This window comes from Gymnoscopelus braueri, assembly GCF_963280865.1.
Source record: "Gymnoscopelus braueri genome assembly, chromosome: 2".
Lineage (NCBI taxonomy): Eukaryota > Metazoa > Chordata > Actinopteri > Myctophiformes > Myctophidae > Gymnoscopelus > Gymnoscopelus braueri.
The window spans coordinates 22,333,809-22,349,076 of record NC_137604.1 but is presented as its reverse complement, the minus strand read 5'-3'; the positions used below and the strand labels follow the sequence as shown (position 1 = coordinate 22,349,076).

Here is a 15,268-nt window from a genome sequence, read left to right as displayed (position 1 = left end):
ACAGTGTTGGCCTTCCTCACCGGCTTGTGCAGTTTGTTAGCATTCCGTGTGGTGCAGTGGTGGAAAAAGTACTCGAATTCTTTACTTAAGTAAAAGTACCAATACTGCAATATAGAAATACTCTGTTACAAGTAAAATTCCAGAATTACAAATGTAAAACAAATAAATTAGAAAAACAAAAAGCGACGCGATGCGTTGTGAGCTTGTAGATCTGCTATTTTCACCAGCAATACTTGAGTAAAAGTACAAAAGTATTGGTATGAAAATGTACTTAAAGTACCAAAAGTAAAAGTACAAAAATGTTTGAAAATAGCAGATCTACAAGCTCACAACGCGTCGCGATGCGACACGTTGTGAGCTTGTAGATCTGCTATTTTCACCAGCAATACTTGAGTAAAAGTACAAAAGTATTGGTATGAAAATGTACTTAAAGTACCAAAAGTAAAAGTACAAAAATGTTTGAAAATAGCAGATCTACAAGCTCACAACGCGTCGCGATGCGATGCGTTGTGAGCTTGTAGATCGGCTATTTTCTAATAGCCTATGTATAAAATAGGGCTAAAGTGGTTAATGTATGTTTTATAATATAATTTATATCTGAAAAGTAACTAGTAACTAACATTTTCAAATAATTGTAGTGGAGTAAAAGTACAATATTTGCCTCTGCGATGTAGTGGAGTAGAAGTAAAAGTATAGACCATTGGAAATACTCCAGTAAAGTAAAAGTACCTCAACAATTGTACTTAAGTACAGTACTTGAGTAAATGTACTTAGTTACTTTACACCACTGGTGTGGTGACGTTACCACCACGGCAAAGAAGACGACCCTATAGTTCTACCACATACTGGTACAACATCTGCAGCGGCCTGTTGCACACGTTGAAGGACCCGAGCCTCCTCAGGAAGAACGGCTTCCTGCAGAGGGCCTCAGTGCTGTCAGTCCGGTCCAGTAAGTGTAGTATGGCTGGACAATAACTGCTACTTCACCACATGAACCCAGCGAACATTCCGCGAAAATAGCCGATCTCACAAGCTTGTACATCGGCTATTTTCAGCAAAGAGATTTGGTGTAGACAGGAAAAAGGAGCGGACCAAGCATAGAGCCCTGTCTAGCGGGAAGAAAAGCCCTAAGGAAGTTACGTTGATGCTGTGCAGACTTGTTTACATTCCCAGGGCATGAAAATAGTGTTGTGATTGGTTTGAAAAAGACAGCTTTCGGGGGATAGTCCATACAACGGAGGTCCTGCCCATAGATATAGATATATATACGTAGATACGTCATTGGACGCTGCTGTTCATTGGAGCGATGCGTCATTGTGGATTTTTTTGGGGGGTTTTTCATACCAAAACACCTTATTTTACCTAGATGGTAACAGTAATGGTTGTACAGAAAAAAAGTTTTTATCTCAGGTAGTTATAACTCAGGTATATTTCTTGCAGTGGAGTTATGGCAAGCATCCCTACATAACATTGGGGCGGCGTTGACGTCATGTGCGTCTACGTATTTCGCGCCGTAGACACTTTGGACCGTCGTTCTTTTCCAGGCTTTTCTCCTCGTGAGAAGAGATAAGGCTGGGGAACGAGGTTAGCCGGTATTCCTCTCACCAGACCAGACCCTTGGTCTTTCTGATATTGAGCCGCAGGTGATTGCTGTCACTCACACAACACAAAACTCTCCACCAGGGGCTCTGTACTCCTCCTCGGCAGTGTTGCCATGTCCGCTTATTATAAGCGACTTTGGGCTTATTTTTCTGTAAAGTTGCTTGTAAATATCGGTAGGTGCAGGTTGCGGTTTGCAGGTTGCTTATTTGGGCTTGCATCAAGTTTTTTTAAATTATTATTTAAACCAGTCGTTCTCAAATAATTTCATGTCATGGGCCCCCAAATAATTATGCATAAACTCCCCATCTGAAAATGTTTTGTGCCAGGGAGCCCTGTACCAGATTTGTGTTGTTAGAATGTTTAATTAAATATTCCAAATATTCCAGATTTTTTGAAAATAGCAGATCTGAGCTTGTAGATCGTCTATTTTCAAATATCTAATGTACAGTATAAAGGTTTAAAGTGATTGTTTTCATAGACCTGGTTGCTTATATCTCTCACACAATGTGGCAACACTGCTCCTCGGTGTCATCTGAGAATTTGTGTACATGTACTGAAGTTGAAGCGGAAGCTGCTGCCCCCTGGGATAGCGGGCTGCGGGGGGGTGACAGAGGGCACTGGTGCTGGTGAGTGCATGGGGACGGACCCAGGCCACCTTGCTGAGCTCATAGTTGAGATTTAGGAGGGGGGGGGGGGCGGTCCAAGTACAGAGCCAACTCGGGTCCAATCTACCAAGTCTAGAGCAAGGGTTCCCAAACTTTTTTTCTTTCTTCCCGCTATCCAAACTAGTGAAAATAGCAGATCTACAAGCTCACAACGCATTGTGTCACTTTTAGTTTTTCTAATTTATGTAATTTCTTTGATTTTGTTATTATTATTATTTTTATTTATTTTTTAATTTGCTCTTAATTTATGAAATATTTTGAAGTATACAGTTCCTACAAAATAAAGGAAAATGTAAATAAAGGGACATTTACTCGCGACCCATAAAAATGGGTCCTGACCCCTGTTTGGGAACCGGCTGTGGTCTAGAGGGCTGTAGTGAGGGCTGTAGTGTACAGTTTGACATTTAGCATGGCGTGGTAATGAGCGAGAAGGAGCTTACCAGACCAGTGCAGTGTTGTGTTCTGAAGCTGCTCTGTCTCATTGGACTTGTCTGTGGCCTAGTTTCCCTGGCTACCCTGTCTCACGAGACCAAGCTAGTCTCTGTGAGAAAGAAAGGAGAGGGAGAGAGAGTGGGAAAGGGGGGAGATTGAGGTTAATGACGGGGAGAGAGAGAGAGATTGAGAGAGAGAATCTGAGTTGCCATTTGAATCATACAGTATTTGTACAGTTTGTGAAAGCAGCTGGAAAGGCTTATCCTATGAGAGAACGTGACAGGAGCAACACACACACACACACACACACACACACACACATAGTCGGACACTGCACATAGATAAAGTTTCAAACTCCTTCTTTCTGGTGAATGGAGGGGTGATAAAAGTGAAAGTAAGGTATGATACCACTGTGTTTACCGTAACCACTTTATACCTGCTTTATACTTTGTCGTACGATGGTGTTGCGTGGAAATATTTGTGTTGTGAGCTTGTAGATCTGCTATTTTTGCTCATTTTGATAATGTCCACCTATTATAGGTAATAATAGGTGGACATTATTACTGTAATGACAAGTCCGAAATTGGTATGCCAGGTTTAAAGTGTATAACATTCTGTCAGCCAATAAGTACCAGTCCCATTCCATAATGTTTTTGTGTTGTTGTACAGTGTTTACCAAACCCATGTTTGGGTCGTGGACCCATTTGTATGGGTCTTGAGTAAATATCCCCTTATCCGTTTACTACATGTTTTTTTTCAAAAGATTTTCAAAAAGTAAAAGGATTTTCAGAAATTGAAAAATTAAATGTAAAATAAATATACCAAATGTGTGTGTGTGCACCGGCTTCGAATGCTATCAATGCATTGAATGGGAGATTATCACGTTTTATCAGACCATTGAATGGGCGAGTAGGCGACGAGTAGGCGATATACTAGCCTCGATCTCCAGGCTTTTATTGTTTAGTTTTGCTAAAAAATAAAAGCCTGGACCAGCGCGTCGGTGTACCCGGTATGAGGAAGTGTTCATTTCCCCAACCAACCAGAGTGCAGTGGGCGTCGCTCGTAATGTTGTGTTAACGGGGCGGGGGTTGACGGACAGATCGGTGAACCAATGGGATCAGGCGCAGTCTCTCTGCGGCTCTATACACCCGCCCCTCTATACACGAAATCAGGAGCGTTGGTGCAGCCTAGCAATATACTGACCTACCCGCGATTTGTCAGACTATTCATGGGGTGTAATCAGGAGCTACTGACCTACTTGGAGGCGGAGCAGTCCCCACAACATTATTTACGATTCTGTGCCTATCGGTACATAACTCCAACGGCGCTGAGTAGGCTCAGGCGAACGTCACACCGTTCAGGACGGCAACTTGGTCGCTTTAGCTCCCTCTGTGGTCCTTCACGGGGTGACAGTTCGCCTGAGACTGCACGCCTCCGTCATGGTCCGAAACCAAAACCAAAACCGAAACTGAACTATTTAAGTCATCTCCGTTGGTAGGCCAGTATGTCTTGATAACACCCAATGAATGGTCTGATAAATCGCGGGTAGGTCAGTATGTCGCCTATTTTGCCCATTCAATGGTCTAAAAAAAGAAATGTCCCATTCAATTCATTGATAGCATCTGTGTGTGTGTGTGTGTGTGTGTGTGTGTGTGTGTGTGTGTGTGTGTGTGTGTGTGTGTGTGTGTGTGTGTGTGTGTGTGTGTGTGTGTGTGTGTGTGTGTGTGTGTGTGTGTGTGTGGGGAGGGGGGGGGAGGGGTTTAAGTAGTGAAAATAGCCTAAAAAAAGCTCACAATGTTGATGCTCTTTTCACTAGTTTTGGGTCCCAAAATTAAATACATTTTCTCTTTTCGGTCCCGAGCTGAAATGTTTGGGAACCACAGTTATAGTGGACTCTCTCGCTTTCTCTCTCTCTCTCAATCCAAACTGGAAGCCAGAGTTGTTATTTAGTGCCGTTAAAAAAGCGGATCTTCAGAGAGCTGTCCCCCCCCCCCCACTCAAATATTTATTGGCCTATCAAAGACAGGGTGAAATGGGCTGTGTTTTCAGATGCTTAATCGCTGACTGGGAGAGACGTATGTCTAAAGCACTTTCATGAGGCAGGCTTTTTGGACTGGCCATTGTTTGAGAGAGTTTGATGACTACAGGGTCTTGCAGGAAGTAGCGCAGTGTGCTGCGGGGGCCCTTTGTGTATGTGTGTGTGTGTGTGTGTGTGTGTGCGTGTGTGTGAGAGAGAGAGAGAATGTCAGGGGTCGCATTGCTGACGTCTTATCACTGAAGTCACTGTTTGCTGCTCAGTTTGCACCATACAAACTTTAATCAGTGTCAGTGACAAGACGAGGCCTTTTTCTGTGCATACAAACTCAAACTCTCCCTTAATTTAACTCTTGAGAGTGTACATATGTAACCAAATGGACTTTGGTTACATCTGTACACTCTCAAGAGTTAGAAATGGATAAATGAATACTGAGGATTTTACTGTGAAGTGTGAAGGTGTGTTTGTGCATGTTTTATCATTAAAATTGTTTGTGTGTGTGTGTGATCTTGCATCAATTGCAAGATGTCTCCCGTGCTGCTGAATGGCACATCTTGTGTTAGAACATGGCGCATATAGCTGTCTGTTGTCAATAGCTTGCTGTCGGCATACACGATGACATCGCTCAGGAATGGATATGCAAGTGTACACACACAGCCAACGTGTGTTGGTATCATGTATTTGCCTGAGCTGGGTAGAGAGAGGCAGGATACATGGAGAGAGAGTAAGGGAGTGACATGCAGCAAATTATGGTCAGGCCGGCCAGGAATCGAACCGGGGACTCGCTGTCAGGCATTAGAGCCCATGGGGTATGTGTGTGCCTTAACCACTGGGCTATCGGGTTGCCCAATGTTTTTTATGTATATATATACACACAGTATATCTCTGCTGTCCGGCAGGAACCAGCTAACTCCAAAATGTTCATTTTTCAGGAAATGGAAAAAACAAAACAAAAAGTGGAGATCCAATGGAGTTAGCTGGTTTTGTCAGAAGCACTTTTTAATACTTTTCATTGGTTCAATATTTTTTTAATCAACACACAGACGTAAAGGGTGTTCAATAGCACTGATTTATGGAAAAAAATGCAAAAGCGGAAAAATGGAGTTAGCTGGTTTCTGCCGGACAGCAACGAGAATATCTCTCTCTGGACCATAGAACCTCTAGTTAGTGTGAAAATTAAAACGCGAGAATCCAAGAGCCATGTCACCCTTTGGGTTTAGTGTAGTGATGAAGGAATGGATGATTTCTACACAATAATGGAAGAAACAAAATCTCTCTGGTGTGAGAGTGGAAGTGAACAGTCACACCGGCTCTAAACACTGATGTGGCTGTGTCACACCTGAATAAAAGCACACTGTTGTTAAAAAAGGAGGAGCAGAATGAGTTGACTGAAATCTACAACAAGGAAGTTGTTACCAAGGTTACGAGTAACGACGCCAAGCATTAGATCACCTAATTTGGCACAATGCCAGCTTGACGTCATAGCATGACGTCACATCTCTAGATAAATACCGACCTGAACAGAGAAAGGTTGCAGTAGATAAGTATTCTCAGAAGCTAGTAAACAACCCTGTAAGTATTATCTATTGAACATATTAGTCAACTGTGAAGAGGAACCTAGTGATTTTCTTCATAACCAACGTTCGTCTACCTACCCTGCCCGGTTGGTTGGTTTCAAGGGTATGATTATTATTATGACTCAGTTCTTGGACTTGAACTGCTTCAAGTACAACCTGTACAGCCTGTTTATTAACATGTTGTAAAATTCCCATGTGCTTTTTGTTGCATTTAAGGCAGGGGTTTTGGCCCTGCTATGTGTCCTTCCACATCTCCAGCATCGTCCTCACCCTTTTATCCAGTCTACCATGTTCACTTTAACTCATGGACTGATGGGTTGATGAGCTGGGGGCAATAGCATGGTAGGTAAAAGTGGTATAGGGGGTAGCTGGCATGGGAGTGTTTGTACTGATTGAGAAATCTACCACCTTCTATTTACAGGCACATACTCTGATAGTGTAGGCTCAGAATGTTCTGCTTCATCATAAGAAGCGAGTATCTCTCTCTCTGTGAAAGGACTCAAATTAAATTAGGATGCATGCATAACGTGTAAACAAACTCAAAGTCACAAGCAATAAATCACAAACTAATGCACTGAATCATGACTAACAAACAAACAAACAAATTCACTGGTGTAGCAGCATAGAATCATGTCACACCGAAATATAGCCCCTAAACCCCTCACAATGTATGTATATATATATATATATATATATATATATATATATATATATATATATATATATATATATATATATATGTCACACACTCGTATGCATGTATATACAGTACATGGGCAGCACAGGAAAAGCAGTGTGCTGAATCTACACTTTCCGTCAGCAGACCTGACCTGTACTTTCTGTCTATATGACATACAGGTGAACCCAATGGTTGTGCTGTGCCAAACTGTAAGTGAACACACTGAAAAACGCAGAGTGTTCATTTAACTCTGAGAGTGTACAAATCTAACCAAATGGACCCGGGAGGGTCCATTTGGTTAGATTTGTATACACTCTCAGAGTTACAAATGGATAAATGAATGTTAACATTATTTTGACTGTGCAGAGTTAAGGAAAGACGGAGGGTCACAGTCTACAAAAGAAGGACACCATTTTGGCAATGGCTACACAAACTCTTGTCTTCAAGGGGGTTTTCCACAAGTTCAATGCCAGAGCCTTTGAATGGAATTGGCATCGATGCTATAATTCTGCCCCAGTGAACTTTTGATTGGACAACTCAGAACATACTTGGACTTTAATATACAGTAAATAACTATAGTTGATGGGGCAATGTGTTCAGCCTCGATAGATGTCGAAAAGCCAGACCTGCTGGAATATTAGTTCCAACCCCTGAGTTTTCTTGTCGTCAATTGCATTTCCATATAAAAGCCCGCCGGGTTTAACATATGATGTGCGTCTGTTTTATATGTTAGTTTAAATATAGGTTTTTAGGCGGGGTTCAGGGCATTTAGTGGCTAGGCCCACATTCTGTGCTCCACCAAGCATTCTGCTCCCTTAGCCCTCCTCACTCAAAAAAAACCTTTGCAACTGGGAACCCGGCTTTCTCCTTGTACTGTAAGTTCTTCTTTATTCTTAGATTACCAATATTTTTGTAATTAATTCATTTACATGAATCGGTTAGCATTCGTAGTATTAGTGAAACAGGCACTTTTAGGAGGGGTGATAGAATTGAGCTGTAAACTTTTAAAATGCTTGTTGTGTTCACAGTCGTCTCAGTAGAACGCGATACAATCAGAACTATCATTTCTTCCATTACACACATTTACGTTTCTCTCTCTTCTTTGCAACGTCTTAACAGTTTTTTATTGCCAAGTCTCGCATCCACCCCAGGGTCTGGATGTGTATAAAGGTTCTTTGTAGCTAGCTATCTGGGACATGAAACTCTTCAAAGGGTTGTTGGAACCATTTATTGTTAGTCACACGTGTTCCCTCTTTTTCGAACAGATTATATTTTGGACTGCACTGGAAAGAAAGCTAACATAGTCAAAAGACTGAGGAATGACATATAATTTAGAATGAAAAGATAGCTCTCAGTATTAATGCAGATGCGTTGAAATTACATGGTGGCTTAATTGTGAGTGGCTTTTGAATTGGTTTCATACTGTAGGTCCTCTATTTATAGAATACTGTATATGCACAGAAAGGATCATGTGTTTTCACACCTTAAAGTGTGAAAATGGCAGGGTTGTGATATTGTTTTCGTCGGTATGATATGATTCTCAAGGAACATTAAATTGTTACTTGTATTATAATTGTAGATGTTGAATGTTATTACAGCTGCATGATGCATACAATAGTTTATTTAAGTAGTGTATCTATATGACCCTATACTTGCATTTGACAGTCAACTACAATGAATTATGATTCATCCTACATTGTTTCCAAAGCCCCCCCACACCCAGTTTGGTCTTTAACACCTTCCTGTTTCTAAATGTAGATACAGTATAGGCCTTAACAGCCAGCCACTGGGCAGGGGACGCATCAGGAAGGAAACAATTAATCAGGTTATGATTTGAATGGAGAGGAACTATAAACACTTGAGCTACTTTTATTACCAGGCGTTATCATTGGTAAATACTGATATTTGTTTTTTGCTTTGCAATGTTTCACTAGCCCACACATGTTTGCAGGACAAATATAGCACGCAAGAACTGTGTGGTGAAATCAATCTTGATATCCATGTTACAGAATTATCTGAATTCCCACCCAAACTAAAGATATGTTCAAGGGGAAATGTTCACGTTATGGTTGTCACTAGCTAAGACGGCTTCCTCACGGACATATTATTATGTGGAATTATATTAACTAGATGACATGATTTCCCCCCCAAATTCTGATATTTTATCACTCATTTCTTGGTTCCCCGTGTAGACCATTTTGGCTGTATTCAATATTCACAACGCCATGCACTTGAGCTCTGATTCGCACACTAACATGTCAGCCTATTTATCATTAGCAGAATATTTGACTGTCATTCAGAAAGAAAAGACCAGACATAGAATCTTTCCAGTTGTCTGAAGACATGGATTTACAGATGCAACCACAAAGTATATCAGAGAGAATATTCAGGTTGTTTTGCAGTAATATCTCCTGGGTAAAGAGATATTACATAGCACAATCTTATTCAGTTTAACCACTTAAACCCTATATATACCTAGCTGACCCGGGTCCCCCAGGGTTCTATACTAGATGGGATCAGCTAGTATTTCCCTCTCCACCAAATCTCTTCGCAATCTCACGCTTGTAGATCAGCTATTTTTGCCGAATGTTCATCCCCAGAATAGGAATGCTATGGGGTTCAAGTCAAAGCCAACGGTCTCTTAACTGTCGTAATGTGTGTGTTGAGTGAATACAGGCTATTTTAGGTATTGGGAGGGCATTAGGTTTAAGCTTGATATTTTGGGCGTTGGGCTTGTCTGTTCATGGTTGTGCTTTCCACTGTGGTTGCCATCAACATAGCCTAACCCGTCTGCCTTCTTCTGGGCAGTGGCGGAAGATGTACTCCCGTTTGTTTCTTAAGTAAAAAGTAGCAATATCACAATGTAAAAAATACTCTGTAATAAGTAAAAGTCCTGCGTTCTTTTGCTTGAGTTAAAGTACAAAAGTACTGGCATCAAAATCGACTTCACATTCTGTGAAGATATATCGACGAGCTTGTAGATGGGGGCTCTTTTCGAATAGCTTAAGTATTGAGTAGGGGTTTTGTATTAATAATACAAATCGGCAAAGTAACTAAAGTTTTCAAATAGCAAACGGACATGACGTAGTGGAGTAGATAGTAGGCCTATAGAATGGACATAGTCATATAAAGTAAAAGTACCTCAAAGATGCACTTAAGTACAGTACTTGTAGTAAATGTACAAGTTACTTTCCACCACCGCTTTCACACAGAGTCAGTCAGTCAGTCCACGACATCTTCCAGGCTGCACGGCTCTCATCACGTCCCCCTCAGCCTCACTGAGGTTTTGCTCCACGGTCAAATTAAGTGGCAGGCGGGAGGGATGGAGGGAGGGAGGGAGGGAGGGAGGCATGATGGGGCTGTGATACCCCATGCACTGGCATGCAGCATACCATTCAGGTCAAGAGGCGGTTATAGAACGCACACACCCAGTTGTAGGGAGCCTCCGCGCTGATCTGTTCACTGAATGTGTATCAGTGTACACACACAAACACACAGGCGCGCGCACACACGCTTTGACATGTGTTGGGGAAGCCCCTCCAGCCACTTGGGGGCATATCGTGTCAGTTAGATGAGTGTATCCGTGAGGACTGGTATGCGCTATCTATGCGCTAACGACGTGGAGGTATGAGTGGTGTTTGTGGATTGAAGTAAGTGCAGTAAGTGATATTGTTTTTGTTAAAACAAAGGTGTTGAATAGCTCTACATTCTGAATGTAATCATTGCTATGGAGTGTTTGTTCAGTGACAGGGGTCTGTCTCCCTCCGGGTTTTTAGTGAACAGACCATTTTAAGGTTGGGATACCAGTTTTATCCAATCAGGAGAGAGAAATCATATAGGATACAGAATAAACCAGTGCAATTGGAAGTGATGACACAAAGAAAGGAGCAGACAAAATTGGAACTGGAACACTGAAGCTGATAAATGGGTATTTTCTCCTGATTGATTGCAATTGGCAACCCACCTGAAAAAAACTATTTTCTGTTTATTAAAGAGTTGGGGAGACAGGGAGACCCTGTTACTGAACATACATACCACAGCTATCAGAATATAGCTTTGTCGTTTTTACCAAACACTATCACTCACACTGCCCTGTGTTGTTCACTCTACCAGAAGCTGTCAGTGTGGGCTGACATGTTTGACAGACACGACGGACACATTTTCCCACCAGTTTATTTTACTCTTCAATCCTCTTCAACTCTTCAACTCCCAGCGGTGCTCTGGCAACATGAAGCAGTGAAACGAGAGACCCGCTATGCAGTTATGAGTTTTTGATGGCTTGCTGCGCTGTTACAGTCCAAGAAGAAACTTGGAAATGTTGGTGACTGTTGCCCGCACAGACATTGAGATGTGATGAACCCATCAGTAGCGCTGGGCGATATGACTTCAAATTAATATCACAATGCTTTCAAACTTTTGCCTCGATTACGATTAGTAAGCGCTTATTTCAACACATTCACTGGCAGGGGTATTCTACTATTGGCAGGTAGCTTCTCCCAGCATTTTTAAGCATTCTGACACATTTTTCAAGAACCACAGAATATTTCCAGGAAAAAAAATGTCATTGTGACCTCCAGTTCTCTTGTTTTACCCAGTTGAAAATAGCATGCTTGGCCAAAAATCATAGTAAAACACAGGAGCCGATATACAGGATTTTAAAGTAATAAGTTAACCAGGAAGTGAATGGAGCAGTAAATCTTCGTTATCTTGGGTTCTGGACGTTTTTCCTTATTTTTATTTTTTTTAATGACTGAGATCTCCGTCAATGGTGGTAAACGGGTGGATTTGAAATGACGGAGATCTCCGTCAATGGCAGGGAATGTGTTAAAAAGTGAAAATGGAAGATATACAAGCTCATGACGTGTCGCATTACGACGCATTGTGAGCTTCTAGATATTTTCACGATTTATTTACATGGTACATTGTACAACAAACTATAATACAGGGTTAAGTGGTTTCATCAGGCTGATCAATGTAATCAGTGATAAAAACATATTCAATTGTTTGTGTTGATTTGTTGATATATAAGGAAAAAAACAAATAAACACCTGCATCTCAATTATTCGATAGACCTAGATCAAGTCGGTTATTGGTCCTAAATATAGGTTTAGATATATTTCTGGTTAATTGACCCTACTGTTGGCCACACAGACATCGAGACGTTTTTGAACTCTCAAGCACCCCTGGGACCACAGTTTTAGAAGCATCAGTGGATGTCAAAGAGAACGATTGATGTCACATGTGTGGCAGCCTTACCACGTCATGCACACATTGTCAGTGTAGCGTAATGCCCTAATCTATGCTCCTCTCTTGCTCTTGTATGGCGGTATTGTGGTGTATGAGTGTTTCTGTGGGAGTCGACAAACATGCAGTGCAGTATGGCGCAAGTGGCTTCTTGCCAACAATAGCTGGGCTCCCTCCAGCACCAACAAGGCATTGAACCCTGCACTTTGTTGTGGGAGCTCTATTGTTTCAAGCCGCCGACCGTCTTACGCCACCGTCTTTCACTTCAGCCTCATTCATCCTGTGCTCTCTGCTCCACACTGCTCATGAGGGGGGTCAAATTAGTCTTTTTGACCAGAAGGGGTTAACGCAGAACCTTCCAAAAACCTGAAATTTTACAGAACCCAAAAAGTTATGTGATGTTATTTTTTAAATTTTGTTTATTTTTTCCATTATAACCAAAAGCCCCCCTGAAGGGAGAAGTACCTCATAAAAAATAAATTAAAAAAACTCATCAAGTGAAAATATAGCTGTTTGCGTTTTTTGGAGGAAGAAATTGAGCTCTCAGATTAGCACGACCTCCTGAGCAGGGCCCAAATTAGGTTCTGTGAACCTTATCTGAACCCAAGCCATATATATATATACTGTATATATGGCACAGTATGATTGGAAAACCAGTCAGATTGAAAAAGGTTCACTCGCTTTCACCGACGGAGGCGCGCCGCCTGAAGGAGACTTTAGCTCGGCATGACTGCCGTGCCGAGCGTTGCGAAGTCACCTTCAGCCGACTCAGCACCGTCCGAGTTATGAATCGATAGGGACAGAATCGTAAATCATCGTCCCTCCGAGACGCCATTTCTTTTTTTTGGCGGGGGGGCCCCGTGTTCATGTAAACGACATCCTAACTATCAATCATTTAGCTGGGAACACCCTTGGAACCGCCCTCAGGGACCAGTGGGGGTCCCCAGACCCCACATTGAGAACCAGTGTGGGCTACATCAGTGGTTCTCATACTTTTTCATGTCAAACTTGTATACTGTATATTTGACCGTGGACCCCCATCTGAACAGGTTTAGCTAGGATCCCCCAGAAGAGAAGATTTATGTTTTACATTAACATACGTTAACATTATCAAAATGATTCAACATTTTCCAAACCGTTTCGATATTTTTCAAAAATTTAAAAAAATTGCAGTTAAGATCTGCTATTTTTCAATAGCCAATGTATAAATGGATAAAGTTTTTAAAATAATTGTTATTAACTATACGCTATATTAACTCATTTAGCTGGGGACCCCCTGGAACCCCCTCAAGGACCCCTGAGGATCCCCAGACCCCCATTTTTGAGAACCAGTGTGGGCTACATAATGTGAAGTGAATTGCTCCTGTGTTGGTGTCAGATTGACGCTGAACAGATCTCTATTGCCCCCGTCGGTGTCGGAGTAGAGCCACTTAGCTGGAAAGGTCTGGGCCGGTCGACAGCAACAGTTTGATTGTAAATCAGTTGACAATTGCTGTTTTTGTCAGTGGCATTTAGTCCTGTATTGAGTACACGTCAGATGTAAACAGATTTGATGCGCTTGCTGGGACTGAAATATATATGAAGGCCATTAATGTAAACACGTTTTCCTGTAGGCTGTTGTTTATCAACACGGGGGGCCCGTAACAATGAAGATGAAGCCAAATGTGGGTCATTCTTTTGTGGCTTTTTCTCCTGAAGATTTGGAAAAATAGCTTACATGAAATATCAGTCAAGTGTCATTTATTCTCCCCCTACCCCCAAATGGCTAAAATGGCCTCTTCATTTGAGCAAGCTTGTATTTCTGCTATTTTTTAATAGCTAATAAAATGGAACAAGTGGTTAAAATGATTTTGACGCTATGTTATCTACTTTTGCTGGGGACCCCCTGGAACCCCTCCCCAAGGACCCCCCAAGGACCCCTTGGGGTCCCCGGACCCCACTTTGAGAACCACTGCTCTAGATTACATATGATAGTGACATCAGTCCCCAGCCCTCCTGGGATGAATGGTCACTATCCCAGTCGTGTCTAGGCCTATCACAATTATTACATAATCGCCTAATCACAATTATTTGAGATAATCGCAATTATTTTTGTCATAATCGTTTCCATGTTAAAAAATCATATATTTTCAAACATTTTAAGTTTTGAGCTTGTAGATCGGCTATTTCCACTATTAATGTTTTTTCTTTTTTTTAAGTACATGTTTGTTATTTGTCATATCTGCCCTGTGCAACTTTTGTTTACTAAGCCTAAAAGGCCAAACAGAAATGTAGTTTTAATTCATAATGTTCTAATAATGTTCAACGACAGAAACACAATTAAAGCGTTAGTGTGACCATTAATCGTCACGTAAAATGTCATAATGACAGCCCTAGTCGTGTCATGCATCTCATGCAGGGCTGCAGTCCAGGGCTGCTGTTGACGAAAGGGGAATATGAGGGCAATACGATGACCGTATTGTTATTTACATAATAATAGGTGTTGGCAGATGTATATGACTTCATGTCACTGAATTCTGGAGCGCGTGTCTGTGCGTGCGTGTTCCTGCATGCAATAAATGTTCACCTATTAATACATATAAGTGAACATAATACTTGGTGAAATATGAAAAAAAATCCATGTCGGTCGATATTCTTTTTTTATTGAACATAATGCAGATTGCAGAAAAAGATGCTTTGAGTCATTTAGAAATTGTTCTATTTGTTATGTGTGTGTTTATGTTTTAAATAAAATATTAGATAGCCAGTGAAGGTGACTGTTTCAGTGCATCATTTATTGACACTAAACACTAATGTTGATTCTGTCAAATACCCTGCCTCAATACGTCATAATTGTTTACTCGTACAGATATGTATTGTATGTACAGAACACAATGCAGCCTTTTACTATTGTTTACCTCTCTGTCTCCTCTCTTGGCAGGTATATCTCATCAATGTGACATACTCTGACAACACCTCCCACATCATCTACAGAAGATACAGCAAATTCTTTGACCTTCAGGTAATCTCCTGTCTGTCATGTACTTCGCACGCG

At 41.4% G+C, this 15,268-nt stretch overlaps 1 protein-coding gene across 2 annotated transcripts in view; it reads left to right on the top strand.

Moving 5' to 3' along the window:
* The window catches only part of sh3pxd2aa (SH3 and PX domains 2Aa), a 201,753-nt gene that overhangs the window by 5,183 nt on the left and 181,302 nt on the right, over nt 1-15,268 (top strand). For both annotated transcript variants that reach the window (XM_080419673.1, XM_080419672.1), the window contains exon 2: nt 15,155-15,235. In XM_080419673.1, the coding sequence (XP_080275799.1) occupies nt 15,155-15,235 (81 nt within the window). The remainder of the gene's footprint in view (nt 1-15,154; nt 15,236-15,268) is intronic.